A 19,319-nucleotide genomic window follows, 5' to 3' on the forward strand; every position below is an offset into this window, starting at 1 on the left:
TGACTCGAAACAACCAAATGAAGTTAACCCTATATCCAAAAAATAATCCGAACCCAAATCGAAACAGACCTGAAATTGACTTGACCCGATATAACCAAATACTCGAATCGACCAAGACCAAGTAACCGAACTGAATCGACCCAAACTAAAATAACCCGAATCTTCCTGCCCCACATATTAGCTAGTTTACTACATCGTGACATAATCTAACCTGACAAAACGATATACCCCGAAATGACCTGAACCGAATTGATCCGATCTGAGCCGATCAAAACGACCCCTTTGCCAGCTCTAGTCTTGTGGGTTGGTGGCATTGAAGGTGTAAAGTCTTTGGGTGAAAGGTGAACAATGTGAGACTCGGGTAGAGTGTGCTAAAGATGGTCGTGGGCCAGGCCGGGCTTTGGGCTAAGCCCACGAACCGTGGGCCTAACCGGGCCAGGCCCACACCATGCCCATATTGTATCGTGACGGGCCGGACTGGGCCGAAAAGTTCAAAAAGGGCTCAGGCCTAGTCCAAGCCACGAGTTTTCGTGTCGGCCCGTCTTGCCTAAGGCTAATTTTACTAAATTTAGCATGATTGGTTATGTCGGATTGAGTAGTATCGTTCCTTGCCGTGCTTTTTTCGTGCTCGTGGCGGGCCGGACTTCATACCGGTCCGGCCACAGCCATCTTTAGAGTGTGCCCCGGAAAGGGTGACCATTTCCTCTAAGGAAAGGCCTTTTCTTTCAAAGTTCTCTTAAAGTCTTTGTAAGTTGAAAAGGGGTGCCGATAGGTTTTGTGTTGGCTCATCCTTACACGAGACTCTCCCATCACGCCAACCTAACTGTACAACGTAGTTGATCCTTCCTACCTTAAAGGCGATGTCTTGTGCTGCAAAGGCTATGATATCTGCACAAGAGACGGTTTGCAGGTCTAGTATATATCAAGGTTTTCCAAGATGAAGAAGGCCACACATTAGCAATATCATTCAACCCAAAAAATATGAAGTTTTCAAATATTCGCATTTAAGTTCCCTAATACTCTGCATTGTCAAAAAAAACATTAAAACTACAAGATGAGAGTCGCATCTTCTACACCTAAATATCCTTCAATGAGAGCATTGACAATTCTTCTTCAACTGGGGAGTCAACCCGACAGGAGATCCGGCACGATGAAGGGATGAGAATAAGACCAAGACCACGTTGTTCCATTGGCGAAGGAGATGACCGTCTTACACTTCGAAACTCAACAGCATCTTGCAAAATTATGTTGCCTTGTTTATCCATGCAATGAAAGTTTCCCATGAAAAACCTTCCATCATTTACACCAACCAGCATTCGACGAAACAGTAGCTTCTTCACCGTGTCAATGGCATATAGGTTGCTGGAATTTGAATGACATTCTTCTGAGATTTCTGATACACCCTCTTGAGAAAAGGATGTTCCTGATTCTCGTTCAAGTTCCATATCAAAGCAAGATCAATCACTTCAATGGAAATGGCGGACTGCAGTCTGCAAGTATTTGCGCAGCTTAACTTAACTCCCTTCACTGCAAAAAAACAGGATTGCATTAGAAAAGGCATGATTCTAGAAGATGTACAGTCAGAAAACACACAGAAAGCATACTACTTCATACATAGGATAACAAGGTCAGGTTTCAAGCCATTAGTATCGTATAATTGCTTTGTTATCAGAAATTCAGAAGCACGACTATTTTCCTCATAGCATGTATGGCGACTTGGCGAGCATAATCCTTCATGCCCAGTCCTTGTTTACTAGACTACAATTAGAATTGGAAACTAAGACAGGGCACCACTAGTGACTAAACAATTGAAGATTTCTTCAATCCTACAAAGACAGCCTTGATTTTTTTTTTTTACTTTTTGTTATCATTATTGCCACTGTGTTTCTAAATATTACACAACCTGAGAGTTAACACCTCAAAACCCTTATTAATTAATACAATCGAGACATCGAGGTGTCCAAGACAGTACACAACTTTTTTTTAATAGTTACAAATTTACTCTATGATCAACCAAGCACTAACCTCTCATCCACAACTCTCATCAACATGCCTGTATCAATCATCACTAAGCACAACTATTACTTAAATAACATCAAACCATTCCTTTGAATGGAGTGGACTGAGACTACTGGAGGACAGGACCAAAAAAAAAAAGGAAACATCAAAGATATTCCTCTTTGAAGCGGGGAGCAGAAACCCGTATCGTTGTATTGATCAACAAACTCCAGCCAATTGTCAACTATACTGATAACTAGACCTACCAACCTTAGAAAATTAGCTCTCTAAGCTAATGCAATTAGCTGACTCTAAAATTAGAAGGAATTCTTTTGTCACTCGCATGAGCAAATAGCGATCATCAAATCCATATAAGATTTGATTTTTTCTTCATGCTCTATACCCTTGCTAGTTGCTAATTGTATTCATTCTTAGAAGTTAATGAGCTAAATGGCATAAGACTATTGCACAGCCTTCTGGTTAAGATTCAATCAGTTTCAATCAGCTAAAAAAAAGTGACTGCACAAAATACATAATGGATCAGTAATATCAGTTCTAATCAATTCAGGAAAAGAAAGTTTTTATCAACAACAAGCAATTCAGTTAAAAGCAGGTGAATAGAATAGGGCCTAAAGCTAACATTTCATCAACTTTTGAAAACAAGAAGATAGAATCATTACAGGAGATTTGTCTCAGTACTGAAATTCTAGCCAACAGAAAGTCAGAAACAATCAAGTTTGAAGAGAGAAATTGGCAGCAACTCAGTTCACTTCATAATCACAAATTCCCATGTAATCAAGAGAGAAACCCCATGTTCAATTGGAAACCTACCCACATAAGAAAAACTTGGAAATTCCAAAAATTGACAGCAAACCCAGTTTACTAACGTCATAATCACAAATGCCAATGTAATCAAGAGAAAGAAACCCCTTAAAACCCCATCAATTCGAGACCTACCCACATAAGAAAAATTGAAATTTCCACAAATTGACAGCAACCGGCTCAAATCACGTCAAGATAAATAGCACTCTTCAAACTAATGGCGATAATTTCGTTGTTTTAAGATACCCAGTCAAATTCCCAAACAAAGATTCGCATTTATAACGATAACCTAATAATTGAGAATCAGCTCATACACAGAACACATCAATTCTAAGCGATGAATCAAAATTTTAAACAGATGTAAAAGAAGCAATTGAAGTACGGTGATGATGAATTACTCATCAGACAAAATTGATGAATTAACTAAAAGAAAGGGGAAAAAAAAAGCATTGAATCACAAAGAAAAGAATTACCAACAGAAGGGCCCGCCAAATTGATCAGGATTGGCCGATGAAGAACAATAGCGACGGAGGAAATAAAAGACTAATGACGGTGGTTTCGTCGGCGTAGTCTGAAAAGATTAATTCTCCGATGAGAGTGAGAGTGTTTAGGGGAGGAGTGCCGATTACGGAATGGCTAATGTATACTCCATCTGAGTTACACATACTTTGGGGCAAAATAGGAAAAACACATCTGCTCATTTTGCTTCCTACGGAGTACCATCCAACTTACTTTTGCCCTGATCGGTTCTAAATTATTAGATGTACGCCGTGTATCCGGATGCACCGTACAGTCAAGTGTATTTTTATGTTTATGGTAGTGTCTTTTACATTTTCTTCACATATAAGGGGAAAATGGGAAAGGGTGCACCTTACACCCGGCTTAGTATTTTGACTAATAAAAATTTAATGTTTGACAATTTAGCGGCTTGATTAGAAGTTCCGTTATATCAACAGTGGCTTGCGTCCGATTTGTCCAAGTGCTTATTTGACTCCAATACAGGTCCGCTCTAGCCAAAATCTATCTGATCATCCATGAGTAGACATTGTAATGTATGGAGTAACTGTAACATAATGAGTATTAGCTCTGATTATCGGTTAGGGTCAAATTATTAAAAAAAAATTCATTGAATTGAGTTTTACCAGACAAAGTCTTTATTTTGTGCTCATCATTGTCACTCTCATTTCTCATTTTCCCTTACTTGTTTATTGGTCCACTTAATATCGACCTGATCTTAACCCACAAATCCACAATCCTATTTGGACTAACTCATTTGAAACAGTTACAAGGTTATCCTTTTATGACCGACCCACTATTATCCATTGCCGATCTTGATTCGACCCGCACAATAACCGGATCCAACCATGAGACTATAAGATTATCAAAACTCAATGTGATCCAAAATTCCCATTTCCAAAGGACAAATCTTAGTTTGTAGTATAAGTCAAACTTTTGGGCTTTGGATAATTTCTAAAACCATCAAGGCCCACAGTCAACTAATTCTAACAACTACCCACCTGCCCACCAAATTGTCCAAATAGTCAAACTGGGCCACAACCTTTTTGGTATTACCGAAAAGACAAAATACGGATGGTAAATTAATTGATTAAAATTACAAAATACTGATTGAAGTAAAATTAATGGATAAAAAAGTCTAAATATAAATGAGTTTTTGTGTATAAAATAACAAAACTGCTAAATATTTTTTTATGTTCTATTACGAGAAGTTTCCACCATATTTCGTGAGTAGAATAACCTGCCGTATGAGTTTATATGGGTACCTCGGTGAGCAGCATACCTCCCAACTGAGGTTTTATCCGTACCCAAGTCTCGAACCCGATACCTTGGTTAAGGAGCAAGTGAATCTTAACCATTCACGTCAATCCCAGTTGGTACTTTATGCTAAATATATGTAACAAGGAGAACATTAACGATTTTAAGTCATTGACAAGGCTAAAAGTAGAAAAAAAAAATTAGGGCAACTTTTGTATAATACTCCCTCCGTTCCTAAATACATGTCCAGTTCTCATAAATAGCGTTCCCTTATAAGTGTCCAGTTTCCATTTTTGGACATACACCTTTCCCACTTTTCCATTCACTTTTCCCACTTTTCCACACACTTTTCCCACTTCTCTAAAAATCATTATTACTTTTTCTTACACATTCTACACTTTTACCACTTTTCAATCACCACATCCACTTTTATATATATACTTTATTAATAAACATTATCTACTTTTTCCTTTCCCCAAAAAAAACATTCCCAATCATTACCTCTTACACACCATTCAATTTTATTAATTACCGTGTAAATGTCCAAATTGGACACATATTTAGGAACGGAGGGAGTACATGCTTTGCTTTACTTGTTTATTGCTTTCATACCCGACATGCTAAATCAATAACATACAAAGTTCCAATCACGCTTAACAAGGATAATTCGTGGACAATATAATTGGACTAGGTTAATCACGTACAAATTAGCAAATTCTTGGACCGGACTAGGTTAATAACGTAAAAATTAGCGAATTTGGTGTTCTAAAATGCATGTCAAACACTCAAACTCACCTAAACATAGTGTCATGATCAGGATTTTCTTGCACGAAAACGATCCTTGTTTGGAATCAACCAAACTTGACAATCTTTCTAATAAGTGCCTCGTTCTCGACCCCGAAATATATATACGGTTTCAAGTCCTATGCCTTATCCCGAGTCATGGTCTTTCCAAACCGGACCCTTAAATTTGTTTAGTGGCGACTCAATCGAAATTCAACATTCTAAGCTGTAGGGGCATTTTACGTATTTTGCATGATTGAATTTTGATGTTTCAATGTTCAAATTCGATTAACGTCATTAGTGTGAACCTAAATTTTGGCTCTCCTTGGGGGTTGAATTGACAAAAATCAAGCCAAACCTAGTGATTACACTTCTCAATAAACAATAAAAACATTCAATTTCTTTTTTCTTTTTTTCCTATTTTCTCTTTTATTGTGTATGTATTTGCAAGCATATATCCGATATGCAAATATACTTCCTCTTTTAAGACTAGCTCTTAGCATCAATAAGGGGAACTCTTATTTTGAGAGGGCGGAGACGCCTGAGAGGCCCATCTCAGAGATATATTTAGCAAATACATTGTACCGCACAAAACGACGAAATAGGGATAAGATAAGCATTAAAACAGATACTATTTTTCAAAAATAGATGCCATTTTAAAAAAACAGATGCCATTTTTCAAAAAAATTGATTTTGTCCTTTAGTTTTTGTCTTTAGCTTATTTGTCGTTTTGTTGGCTGATATCTGACATGAAAATATACTTCCTCCTTATTTTGATGATCTTAGTCTCTCTCTCCTATGCCACGTAAGCTTGAATTACAAATAAGAACCCCCTCTTAAAATTTGCGGAATTGCACTAACTTTTACTAGTAGCTCTTATTCTCTCTTACTCTCTTTTTTAATTTTATTTTCAAGCAAAAAATGTTGACATGACACTAGCTCTTATTTGTTGGAATTTCTGAAATTTACAAGCTAATCCTAAGCTACAATCATTGCAGATGCTCTAAGAGTCTCCCTTTATTCATTCTCTCGCCTTATTGTTGTTTTAAATAAGGTTAGTAGGTCGTAACGGGAAAGACTACATGTACACCTAGTGTACAAAATTCTCATGTACACCACCATTAATTTGTTGACAAATCATCAAACCCACTAAAAAATGAAAAAGAAAGACAATAAATATATCATTTCAACCAATAAAAAAACACGGTGTATAAGATATCTTGTACACTAGGTCAGTGGCGGAATATAGGGGGGGGCCAGATTTTAACATATAACTAGTTTTTGAACCCGTTCATAGAACGAGCAGTTGTATAGTGGTTGTTCAGATGTATTTTGAAGTTTTAATTTGTGAGTACTTGTGATTTTTGGTAATATATGAATTAAATAGAGGTGTAATTTCAAGGTTGGAAAAATATAAAAATTATATGTTGGATAAATATTGGATGTTAAAGGGGTGGAGTGGAAGAGACTAATGGGTATATTAGACAATTAATAACTTGATGTTGAATAAGAAAAATGGAGTGGAAGAGGCATTAAAAGCTGTAAATCATAGAAACAATAAAGAAAAATTGAAAAAAAAACAAAATAAAATGATGGATGAAAGGAGAGATGCCACATGACTTCTAATAATGAGATGCCACATAACTTCTAATAATCTATGATGTTCCTTTTTAAATACTAAGTATAGATTTTTATAACATTGAAAATCAAAAATAAAACTAAGTATAAAATTAAGGGAGCTAAGAATTGAACCTTGTACCTCTTGCACCTCCAATTTGTAAGAAAAATAACCACTCGAGCTATACTAGACATGTGCTTTTATAGTGCATATTTGATACTAAAACACATTATGCGGGTCATGGCCCCCGCCAGCTCCTCCTAATTACGCCCCTAACTAGGTGTACATATAGTAGAATTCTTGTAACGGTGTAGTGTTGTAGGAGTATTAATTAGAGACGGAACGGAAATAGTAGCCCGTCCGTGTAATCAACACTATCAGAAATTCAGAATGTGACAGTCCGTCCACGGTACTGCACTTCATTGATTACCAAAAAATAAAGCCAAACAAACAGTCACAGTCACAGTCCACTCTACTACTACACTCAAACACTTTTCACTCTTGCCCTAAACAATTACTACCTCTATTTCAAAAAGATCTTTACAGTTACTCTATTTGCACGGACTCCAATGTAATATTTAACTACTAATATATTCAATTTCATATGTGAAAAAATTATAAAAATTTGATATTCTGAAAATATATCCCGAGACCAATCTAACAAGATCTTACATGTAACATTTTGATGTATATAATGGTGAGAATTTATGGTCAAAGTTTTTATACTTTGGACACATTTTCCAAAGCGTAATGAACTTTCTGAAACGGAGTTAGTAACTATAATGAACTCCTTCATTGTTCTTCCTCCTCCTTTCCCTTCTTAAATCCAGTTATCCACCTGACCAGTTACCAGTTACCACCCCCAACATTGGTGTCCTACCTTCTTCCCACCATTTATTTTTTTATGGCAACGGCTCCTTTTCTTGTCTTTTTCACCATAGCCACCGCCGCCACTTTTACCTCCATTTTCTCCGCCACCACCGTGACGGAGATTGACTCACTGCTTGCATTCAAGCTCAACCTCAATGATCCACTTGGTGCCTTAGATGGCTGGGATGCTTCCACTCCGTTAGCCCCCTGTGACTGGCGTGGGGTTAGCTGTTACTTTAGAAAAGTCCATGAACTCCGCCTCCCACGCCTCCAGCTTCGCGGTGTTCTTTCGCCGGAACTTGCTAATTTACGCCAGTTGGAAGGGTTAAGCCTTCACTCTAACAACTTCCATGGCTCTCTTCCTCAGTCTCTCTCCTCCCTTACTCTCCTCCGTGCTCTTTACCTCCATAATAATTCCTTTTCTGGAGATATTCCGTCGGAGATTCTCACTCTTAACAGCTTACAGGTTGTTAATCTCTCCGGTAACTACCTAACGGGAAGAATTTCGGCCGGAATTTCTCCTAACATTCGAGTGTTTGACATTTCTCACAATAATTTTTCCGGTGGATTACCGACGAATTTTTCCAGAAGTTTACAGCTGAGACTAATTAATCTCTCTTCCAATAAATTCTCCGGCGAGATTCCGGCGAGCATTGGTGCGCTTCAGTCGCTGCAGTACTTATCGCTCGACTCGAATCTCCTCGTTGGAACTATTCCTTCTGCGATCCTGAGTTGTACTTCACTCGTTCATTTCTCGGCCGACAATAACTTCATCTCCGGCAACGTTCCGGCGACGATTGGAGCATTGCCGTTGCTGGAGGTACTTTCTCTCTCCTCCAACAACCTCTCTGGTATGGTCCCTGCCTCTGTATTTTGTAATGTATCAAACCCTAGGTCACTTCGAAGCGTTTTCTTGGGTAATAATGCATTAACAGGAATGGCAAAGCTGCCAATCGATTGTACATTTAGAAGTGGTTTGGAGGTTTTAGATGTTCATCGGAATAGCATTGTTAGTGAGTTTCCGAATTGGGTGGCGGATATTCCTACGTTGAGGGTTCTAGATCTTTCTGGCAACCTCTTCACAGGGTCCCTCTCGAATTTCGGAAATTTGACGAGATTAGAGGAGTTTAGGGTGGCTAATAATTCTTTAAATGGACAAATTCCTGTTGAAATAGCACAATGTAAATTATTGAGTGTTCTTGATCTTGAAGGGAATCAATTTTCTGGGGAAATCCCAGGGATTTTTGAAAATTTGAAAAAAATGAGAGTTTTGTCATTAGCAAGGAACAGATTTGTGGGTTCCATTGACATTGATGTGAGTAGCATTCAGAGTTTGGAAGTATTGAATTTGAGTGAAAATGAGTTGACTGGAGTGGTCCCAAACGAGGTGCTTCAACTCACTAATTTAACCACTTTGAACCTCAGCTTCAACAATTTTTCTGGGCAGGTTCCTGTAGAAATTGGTGGTTTGAAGAGTTTGAGTGTGTTGAATTTGAGTAACTGTGGCTTTTCGGGTTCGATTCCGACTAGCATTGGGAGTATGATGAGGCTAAGAGTTGTAGATTTGAGCAAACAGAATTTATCTGGGAATCTTCCTGTTGAGTTATTTGGGTTACCCAATTTGGAGGTTGTTGCATTACAGGAGAACAATTTACAAGGGGATACCTCTGTTGTTGAAGGGTTTAGTAGCTTACTTGGGTTGAAATACTTAAATCTTAGCTCCAATTCGCTATCTGGTAATATTCCGGTAACTTTTGGCTTCCTCCGGTCCTTGAACGTCCTCTCTCTATCTGATAATCGAATCTCCGGTAAAATTCCACCAGAGCTTGGCAATTGTTCAGAGTTACAAGTAGTTGAAGTTGCGAGGAACCGTTTGGAAGGCAATATTCCGAATTCTTTATCAAGGCTGTCTCATTTGAAAGAGCTTGATTTAGGTCACAATAATTTGGATGGTGATATTCCAGACAACATTTCCAAATGCTTAAATTTGCAGTATTTGGTTTTGGATTCCAACAATTTATCAGGGTCAATACCAGGCTCATTGTCACAATTATCAACCTTGCAAAATCTTAATTTGTCATCGAATCATTTGGAAGGAGAAATCCCGAAAACAATAGGGTCTCGCTTCAGCGATCCTTCGTTGTTTACAAACAACAGAAACCTATGTGGGTATCCATTGAAGAAAGAGTGCTCGTATGTGAAGAAGAAAAGGAGGAAGTTGATGTTGTTAATTAGTGTTGCAGTTGCAGGGCTTGTTTTCCTAATACTATGTTGTTGTGGCTACATCATAAGCCTCCTGCGTTGGCGTAAAAAGCTGATGACAGGAAAGAAGAAACCCAGCACACCGAGAAAAAGCTCTGGAACAACAGAAAGAAGTAGAAGAAGCAGTGAAAATGGTACTCCAAAGCTTGTCATGTTCAATAACAAGATAACCTTAGCAGAAGCCATAGAAGCAACAAGGCAATTTGACGAAGAAAATGTCCTTAGCAGAGGGAAATATGGGATGGTATTCAAGGCATTATTTGCTGATGGAATGGTCTTAGCAATCAGAAGATTACAAGACGGATTTCTCGATGATCGTGGCTTCAAGAAGGAGGCGGAGATGCTCGGGAAAGTGAAACACAGGAATCTAACAGTTTTAAGGGGGTATTATGCCGGTCCACCCGATATAACAAGACTGCTAGTATATGACTACATGCCGAATGGAAACTTGGGTACTCTTCTTCAAGAAGCGTCTCACCATGACGGGCATGTTCTAAACTGGCCAATGAGGCACTTAATTGCACTCGGTATCGCTCGAGGAATCACGTATTTGCACTCCTTAGATATGGTTCATGGTGATATCAAACCTCAAAATGTGTTGTTTGATGCTGATTTTGAACCACATTTATCAGAATTTGGTCTAGACAGGTTGACAATAGAAGCTTCAACATCAACACCACAAATCGGAACACTTGGGTATGTAGCCCCGGAAATGGGGTTAACGGGTCATGTGTCGAGAGAAGGGGATATCTATAGTTTTGGGATCGTTTTGTTGGAGATATTGACAGGGAAAAGACCCATTATGTTTGAGCAAGATGATGAAGATATTGTTAAATGGGTCAAGAAACAACTGCAAACAGGTCAAATATCCGAGTTACTTGACCCAGGTTTGCTCGAGCTTGACCCGGAATCATCTGAGTGGGAAGAGTTTTTACTTGGGATCAAAGTTGGCCTTCTTTGCACAGCACTAGACCCGAGTGACAGACCGTCCATGGGCGATATCGTCTTTATGCTTGAAGGTTGTCGGGTAGGACCCGATATACCTTCCGACCTCCCTTCCCCAGCTGGGTGACCCATGAAGAAAAAGTTGACTACCCAACCAACTTTGTGATTCAGATTTTCTGATTTTGTTTCAATTTTAACAAATTGCATTAGTGATTTCTGATGTGTGTAAAATTCCTACCTTCCTGTAACCTGTTAGGTAAGCTTGAACTTAAATTTAGCTGTTTTAGTTGTTCTATCAAATGCATTACATTCTATTGGATTTTGTTTGTTGGGTTGTTTTTCTAATAATAATTGTTTGATTTTGGTGGGATTTTATTGCTATTAATTGAATTCATAGCTATTTCCATAATTTCTGGGTGAGTTGAATACTTAATACTGACTGAATTCTGAATAAAAATTATGCTAAATTTAAGAGACATATGAAATTTCCTGAATATGTTGGAGTGACGTTGTGGATGATTGGAAAAAAGGTTGGTTGGTTAAGTGAAGAAAGGAAGGTAATGTGGATTAAGCCATGTATAATTTTTGATTTCAGGAGAAGTTTATGCTTGATTGAGTTGATTACCTTATTTAGTCATTTGTGTTTAAGAGTTGCAACATTTGCTGAAATTTGGTTTTTGCAGTTGTAGACACTAAAAATTTATAATGTATTACAATTTAAATAAATTAATTATTTTGGACCGATATCATAATATTAATCCATCTTAATTAATTTAGCCCACCCAAATTAAATATCTGAATTACTCAAATACGATTTGGATCATATATTTTTGGGCTAGGTCATATTGTTAACCCGAAATAAACAAACCAAGTGGACCAGGTTAAAGACTCTCAAGTCACAAAATGGGCCCGAGCCTAAACCTATCAAGTCCAGTAAAGAAGTTTTCATCTCCTATAAATACTTCTCGTCTACTTCAGTGGCGGGGGATCGGAAATTCATTATTCTCAAGAGTCCATAAATTCTCTGGGAATTCTCTCTGAAAGTAGTCAATAAACACATCAAATTTGTGTCGACTGCTTAACCAAACTCAAACTTAGGTTGACATCATCAGACGATTGTCACCCTAAACTCAAACTCAGGTTGACGTCATCAGACGACTGTCACCCTAAACTCAAACTCAGGTTGACGTCATCAGACGACTGTCACCCTAAACTCAAACTCAGGTTGACGTCATCAGACGACTGTCACCCTAAACTCAAACTCAGGTTGACGTCATCAGACGACTGTCACCCTAAAACCAAATTCAGGTGTCATACACGTGTCACCATCAGCTGCGGAACAAAATCAGAGGACTTAGTTTATTTTCTTGTAAACTGTCAATTACAGAGATTGTACCCAAACATTCAAATATCAATAAAAATATTTTGTTACATTATTTTCTATCTTATTTTCCTAGACTAGAAAATTTGTGTAAACAAATTTTGGCACGCTCGGTGGGACATTCTCTGCCTCTCATCTCTGTTTCCATGGATCCAAAGAAAATTGGCTCTCAACCCGCTGGCGCGACATCTGTCACGGTTCAGGAGCGAGCTGCAGCATTGGCTGCAATGTTCCAGAACACTGGTATCATTACGAGAGGAATGCGGAAGAAGAATACTGCCTCTGCTGTAGCAGATCTGCAAACTGCATGCGTTCCTACCAAGGCGCGCAAACACCATGCTTTTCCCTCAGTTCCTAAGGTGTTTGTCACACCTTCCTCTCAAAGTTCACATGAAGTCCGTGTATTCGGTTCATTTCCAGCTGAACTGGAACAACATCCTGTTGCTTCTCTTAAACTGAAGCAAAACTTTCTTGGAGCTTATGACAAGATGGTCATCCACAATAGCCCACTCTTCGAATTTTATGACGGAGAGAACAACTCTGAAACTGGTAGTGTTTCTCCAACTGCGACATTCGAAGAGGTACCTGGTTCCGAAGACCCCTTTGAGTTCTCACATGCAGATACTGCGTCTGTAATGGTGATTAATGCGAAAACTGTGGAGGAGCAACTTGCTGAGATGAGGGTTCTTCTCGAACGGCTAAAGGCGGATGGAGAAGAAAAAGATGCTAAAATCAAGCATCTAACTAAGAAGCTTAACAAACGTCCTACAAACACCCCTTCAAGTCACGGGAGTTCTGAGAGTGATGGTGATAGCTCTGACTCTAGTAGTCATTCAGGTGGCTCTGTCAAAGTCAATGCCAAAAAAATACAAGACATGGTAGCCAAAGCTATCAAAAGTGAACTGGGAGGAGGCTCTCACGGCAATCAGCGTTACGTCAAACCTTATACGAAGAGAATTGACAAGCTGCGGATGCCAACAGGTTACCATCCACCAAAATTCAACCAATTTGATGGGAAGGGTAATCCCAAGCAGCATGTCGCACACTTCATAGAGACATGTAACAATGGCGGTACAACAGACGATTTGCTCATTAAGCAATTTGTCCGTTCTCTCAAAGGGACTGCCTTTGATTGGTACACTGGTCTGCCCGCGCAATCCATTGATAGTTGGGATCAAATGGAGACGGAGTTTTACAAAAGGTTCTTTAGCACTCAACGCGTAGTTAGCATGACAGAGCTAACGCAAACTGAACAATGGAAGGATGAGCCGGTCCTTGAGTACATCAACCGTTGGCGCGCGTTGAGTTTGGAATGCAAAGATCGTCTGACTGAAACTTCTGCTGTAGAAATGTGCATCAATGGAATGGACTGGGATCTTCTTTATATCTTACAGGGTATAAGGCCGAGATCATTTCAAGAGCTGGCAACGAGGGCTCATGATATGGAGATCTCCCTGAAAAACAAGAAAAAGGGGACTTCTTCGGAAGCAAAGAAAGAGAAGAAGGAATACACTAAGGTTGAGAAACCTTTCAAGAGTCTGACTAAGGAGACCATGTCAGTAACTACTAGTTCAGCGCCTATCAAGATTTCAGGAAAGGCAAAGGAGGAATACAAAGCCTCATCTTCCAGATTTGTCAAGAGTGACAAGCCTACCTTGAAAGAGTTGCAGGCTAAGAAGTACCCCTTCCCAGACTCCGACTTGCCTGGCATGTTGGATGACTTGCTTAAAAATAAAGTCATAGAACTTCCCGAGTCCAAGCGACCTGAACAAATGGGAAGAACTTCCGATCCTAAATACTGCCCATATCATAGGCTGGTGAGTCATCCTATCGAAAAATGCATAACTCTTAAGGAGAAGATTATGCAACTTGCTAAAGATGGGAAGATTGTACTTGATCTTGATGAGGCGGTTACAACTAATCACGCTTCAGTAGTTTGTGAATCACTTCTGCAGGCTCAAACCCTACAATTTGGAAGTTTAGAGCCAGTAATTGTCTACGTGATCAGACCAGCAGTTCAACATGATGATGTGTTGCCAGTTGAACACGAGGAGGATGACGGAGGGTGGACGGTTGTCACAAGTAAAAGGCCGAGAAAACAAGTACACAGGCCACAACCGCAACCCCCTCGTCACAAGAAGAAACCACAAAAGAAAAAGAGCGACAAGCGCTCGAAAGAAAAAAAGAAGTTTAGGGGTGCTAACAAACAGACTGTGCTCCCTATCGATATTCTTGAACAGGAGCCTTTGGATCCTGTAACTTTGGAAGAATTTTTTCCAGAAGATTACTTTACTGCAGTGACTGTCAATACAGTCTCATTCATTGAGGGTGAGGAGGAACTAGTCGGTGAAGAAGCGACGTCCATAAAATTGACCTCACCACATTCTGAACCAGTGGTAGATTCAAAAGTTGCCGCTATCTTAGAAGCGTTGCCATCACGTATGGGCTGGAAGCAAATTTTCCATTTGCCTAAGGAAATGTGTCAACAGGTGGCCCTTGCCCTCCAACACCCGGAATTATATGTTGACAAGGTAAAGGATGCTGGGGATCCTGCGGAAAATTCGGCCAAATGTTTGTCCTGTAATACAGCTTTAGCCTTTACAGATGATGATTTGCTCATGGGGTCAAAGCCCCACAATCGACCTTTGTTTGTGTCTGGCTATATTCGTGAACAAAAAGTTGGTCGTATCTTGGTCGACGGTGGATCCGCTGTCAACATCATGCCAAAATCCACAATGATTGATTTGGGGATAAAAACAAATGAATTGTCAACCAGTCGGATCGTCATTCAAGGATTTAACCTTGACAGCCAGAGGGCAATAGGCATAATACGCCTCGAACTCACCATGGGGGAGTTGACATCATCTACCCTTTTCCACGTGATTGACACAAAAACGTCTTACAAGATGTTACTTGGACGCCCTTGGCTTCATGAAAATGGTGTCGTCGCTTCGACCCTCCACCAATGTCTCAAATACTATCGTGGAGGTGAAAAGAAAATCAATGGGGATGTCAAACCTTTCGCCAAGGCCGATTCCTACTTCGCTGACGCAAAATTTTTTGAAGATGAAGGGGCGTCAAGTGAGATACTGCCATCTCAAATCCTCTCTACAGGCAAGAAGGATGATAAGAAGAAAGTTGATTCATCCTTAATCCCTAAGGAGCCGCCGATTCAGAGGAAAGAAATTCAGAAGGAAAAGGTGACTAAAGAGGTTGTCACTCAACCCACCCAAAAGGCAAAAGCGTCGTCGACCGCCCCTATCCTGCGGTACATCCCAAAGTCGCAACGCAAAGAAGGAGAATCACCATTTGAGGAATGCCAGGACCCTAAAATTGAGGGAAAGGTGGAGAAGAAAGTTGATGAAGTCGCTCTCCAAGACTTGAAGAGTAAAACAATCTTTCCCCTAGCTAAGGGTAAAAAGAATCGAATCATCAAGTCGCCTACAGTTGAAGAACCTTCAGGAGTCAAGGAGCTAAACAAAGAAAAGTTTGACCCGAATGCATATAAGCTCCTGGCGAAGTCGGGATATGATTTTGAAAACCCAACACCTATGGGTAAAGTCATTGATGCTAAACCTCATGGTCTCAATGACACACAAAAGAAACTTCTGGAGTACGGTGACGGGTTTCAAGAATCCAAGACGGGGATAGGATTTAAACGCCCTACACCAGTCAAAATCTCGATATGGCGAAAAGTGAATACCTCATCTTCACAGTATATAACTGCAGAAGAGGTTGAAGAAAATAAAGTTGAAAGTGATGGTCGGCCAGAAAAGACTTCTGTTTTTGATCGACTGTGTCCACCTGCAACTAAGAACCAGGCATCTGTGTTTGACAGGCTTGGTGAACATGATAGTATGAGGAAGATATCATCAAGTCCTCAGACAAAGAGGAAAGGATCCGTCTTTAGTCGTGTCGGCGTGTCATCCATGCCTGACGACCAACCAAGACGTTCGGCACTTAGTCGCATCAGGAAGAGAAATGATGATGCAAGAAAAAATGACGACGCAAAGGAAAGTGATGACGCAAGAAGTGTGGTTCCCTCCCGCATGAAACGTACTCAAGACATAGACATCACCGAACAACAACCTCTTAAAGCAAGGGTTCGTACTGTGGTGTTTACCAATCAGGAGAAGTCATCTGATAATTTTGCGGAGGACGACCGAGAGTTTGTTTCCTCTAATCATGTGACAGCGCAAGAAGTCTCAAATTCTGATGAAGAAATAGAGACCGAGGTGGCTCCCAAAATACTTGAAGATGGGGGGCAGACGACTGTGGACGAACTAAAAGAGTTAAACCTTGGAACTCTTGAAGAACCACGTCCTGTGTATGTTAGCTCTCTTCTCACTCAAGAGGAAGAACATGAGTATGCTGAATTACTCTCAGAGTTTAAAGACGTCTTTGCTTGGAGCTATAAAGAAATGCCTGGTCTCGACCCGAGAATTGCTGTCCATCGCTTGGCGATAAAAAAGGGTGTTAGTCCAAAGAAACAATCTCAAAGACGTTTTAGACCGGAGTTGATCCCTGAAATTGAATCCGAGGTAAACAAACTTATTGGTGCAGACTTTATTCGTGAAGTCAAATACCCCACATGGATAGCAAATGTAGTCCCCGTGAGAAAGAAAAATGGACAATTACGGGTTTGTGTGGACTTTCGTGACTTGAACGAAGCATGCCCGAAAGACGATTTCCCGCTACCAGTCACGGAAATAATGATAGATGCTACGACTGGTCATGAAGCATTGTCTTTCATGGACTGTACAGCCGGATACAATCAAATCCGCATGGCTCCCGAAGATCAAGAAGCGACAGCGTTCCGCACACCGAAAGGGATATTTTGCTATAAAGTCATGCCCTTTGGATTGAAGAACGCAGGAGCCACGTATCAACGTGCGATGCAGAAAATTTTTGAAGACATGATGCACAAGATAGTGGAATGCTACGTTGATGACTTAGTAGTCAAGTCCAAAAAGAGGGAGAGTCATTTATCTGATCTCCGCAAAGTCTTTGAAAGATTACGAAAATGTCAACTAAAAATGAATCCCCTTAAATGCGCATTCGGTGTCACATCTGGAAAATTTCTAGGTTTCATTGTCAGGCATAGGGGTATCGAAATTGATCAGACAAAGATTAAGGCAATCCAAGAGATGCCCGAACCTCGAAACCTTAAAGAACTTCGTGGTCTTCAGGGGCGTTTGGCATACATTCGAAGGTTCATCTCCAACCTTGCTGGGAGATGTCACCCATTCAACCATCTCATGAAAAAAGATACTTCGTTTGACTGGGATGACTCGTGTCGAAAGGCATTCGAAAGCATAAAAAAGTATTTGTCTTCTCCACCAGTGTTGGGGGCACCAGTCAAAGGAAAACCTCTTATCCTTTACATTGCTGCACAAGAGCGGTCGTTGGGGGCAATGTGCGCTCAAGAAATAGAGGATCGCAAAGAGACGGCTCTTTACTACCTGAGTCGGACTTTGGTGGGTGCTGAATTGAACTACTCACCCATTGAAAAAATTTGTCTTGCTTTGGTTTTTGCCATCCAAAAGTTAAAGCATTACATGCAGGCTCATACAGTCCATGTCATCTCAAAAGCTGACCCAATCAAGTATATCCTTTCAAGACCAGTTCTCTCAGGACGACTTGCTAAATGGGTTGTACTCATAAAACAATATGACATTGTGTACGTGCCGCAAAAATCGGTCAAAGGTCAAGCAATAGCAGATTTCTTTGCAGATCATCCAGTGCCACCTGAATGGGAGCTTTCTGTTGATTTGCCTGGGGAGGATGTGTTCTATATTGACGTACTCCCACCTTGGGAAATGTATTTTGACGGGGCTGCTCGTCAAGATGGCGCGGGAGCTGGGGTTGTCTTTTTGTCTCCAGAAAAGCATGTTCTGACTTACTCGTTTGTGTTAACTCAGTTATGCTCAAATAATATGGCCGAATACCAAGCCCTCATTCTAGGCCTCCAAATGGCTGTGGGACTAGGATTAAAGGACTTGGATATTTACGGAGACTCACAGCTAGTGATTAGCCAACTCTTAGGAGAATATGAAGTCAAGAAAGAGGATTTAATTCCTCATCACAGACATGCAACAAAATTGCTTGAGAAGCTTGACACTGTTAAGTTAAATCATGTCCCAAGGAGTGCCAACAAAATGGCTGACGCACTTGCAGGGCTTGCAGCCACTTTGGCACTGGGGGCAGAAGAAACCATGTCAGTACCGGTTTGTAACCGTTGGGTCGTTGCGTCAGACATAGACGAAATTGAAGATGAGGAATATGAGGAAGTCGACATGATCACTGTTCATCAAATTGACCAAGAAGATTGGCGTCAACCAATTGTTGACTATCTAAGTCATCAAAAATTGCCTAGTGACCCAAGGCATAGAATGGAGATTCGTCGTCGAGCCCCTCGATTTATACTTTTTAATGGAACTTTGTTTCGACGATCTTTCAACCACTCATGGTCGAGATGCATCGGAGACGAGGAAACAATGAAAGCCATGGAAGAGGCTCACGCTGGAATTTGTGGTGCACATCAATCAGGTCCTAAATTGTATGATTGCCTTAAAACAATGGGCTATTATTGGCCAACAATGGTGCAAGATAGCATGGACTACGCGAAGAAATGTGAAGCTTGTCAGTTTCATGCTAATTTCATCCACCAGCCTCCAGAACCATTGCACCCTACGGTCTCATCTTGGCCTTTTGAAGCATGGGGACTTGACGTGGTTGGTCCAATTACACCAAAGTCGTCTGCGGGTCAAGCATATATCTTAGCAGCAACTGATTATTTCTCTAAGTGGGCGGAGGCCATTCCTCTTCGCGAGGTCAAGAAAGAAAATGTCGTCGAATTCATTCGTA

At 40.3% G+C, this 19,319-nt stretch overlaps 2 protein-coding genes across 2 annotated transcripts; one reads left to right on the top strand and one right to left on the bottom strand.

Annotated features, from left to right (window-relative positions):
* Positions 1–938: 938 nt before the first annotated feature.
* Positions 939–3,501, bottom strand: LOC110796733 (uncharacterized). Its single transcript, XM_022001820.2, has 2 exons — positions 3,294–3,501; positions 939–1,527 (listed from the first exon to the last, which is right to left on the bottom strand). Exon 2 carries the CDS (start codon positions 1,443–1,445, stop codon positions 1,077–1,079), a length of 369 nt encoding a protein of 122 aa, XP_021857512.1. The 5' UTR covers positions 1,446–1,527; positions 3,294–3,501; the 3' UTR covers positions 939–1,076.
* A 4,166-nt stretch (positions 3,502–7,667) lies between these two features.
* On the top strand, positions 7,668–11,441 carry LOC110796728 (probable LRR receptor-like serine/threonine-protein kinase At4g36180). Its single transcript, XM_022001815.2, has one exon. The coding sequence runs from the start codon at positions 7,899–7,901 to the stop codon at positions 11,196–11,198; it is 3,300 nt and encodes a 1,099-aa protein (XP_021857507.2). The 5' UTR covers positions 7,668–7,898; the 3' UTR covers positions 11,199–11,441.
* Positions 11,442–19,319: the final 7,878 nt, after the last annotated feature.

Source organism: Spinacia oleracea, chromosome 4 (genome assembly GCF_020520425.1).
Source record: "Spinacia oleracea cultivar Varoflay chromosome 4, BTI_SOV_V1, whole genome shotgun sequence".
NCBI lineage: Eukaryota > Viridiplantae > Streptophyta > Magnoliopsida > Caryophyllales > Amaranthaceae > Spinacia > Spinacia oleracea.

What these genes read in the sequence shown, in the direction of transcription:
- LOC110796728 (XM_022001815.2), top strand. Translation starts at nt 7,899, where the DNA reads ATGGCAACGGCTCCTTTTCTTGTCTTTTTCACCATAGCCACCGCCGCC.
- LOC110796733 (XM_022001820.2), bottom strand. Translation starts at nt 1,445, where the DNA reads ATGGAACTTGAACGAGAATCAGGAACATCCTTTTCTCAAGAGGGTGTA.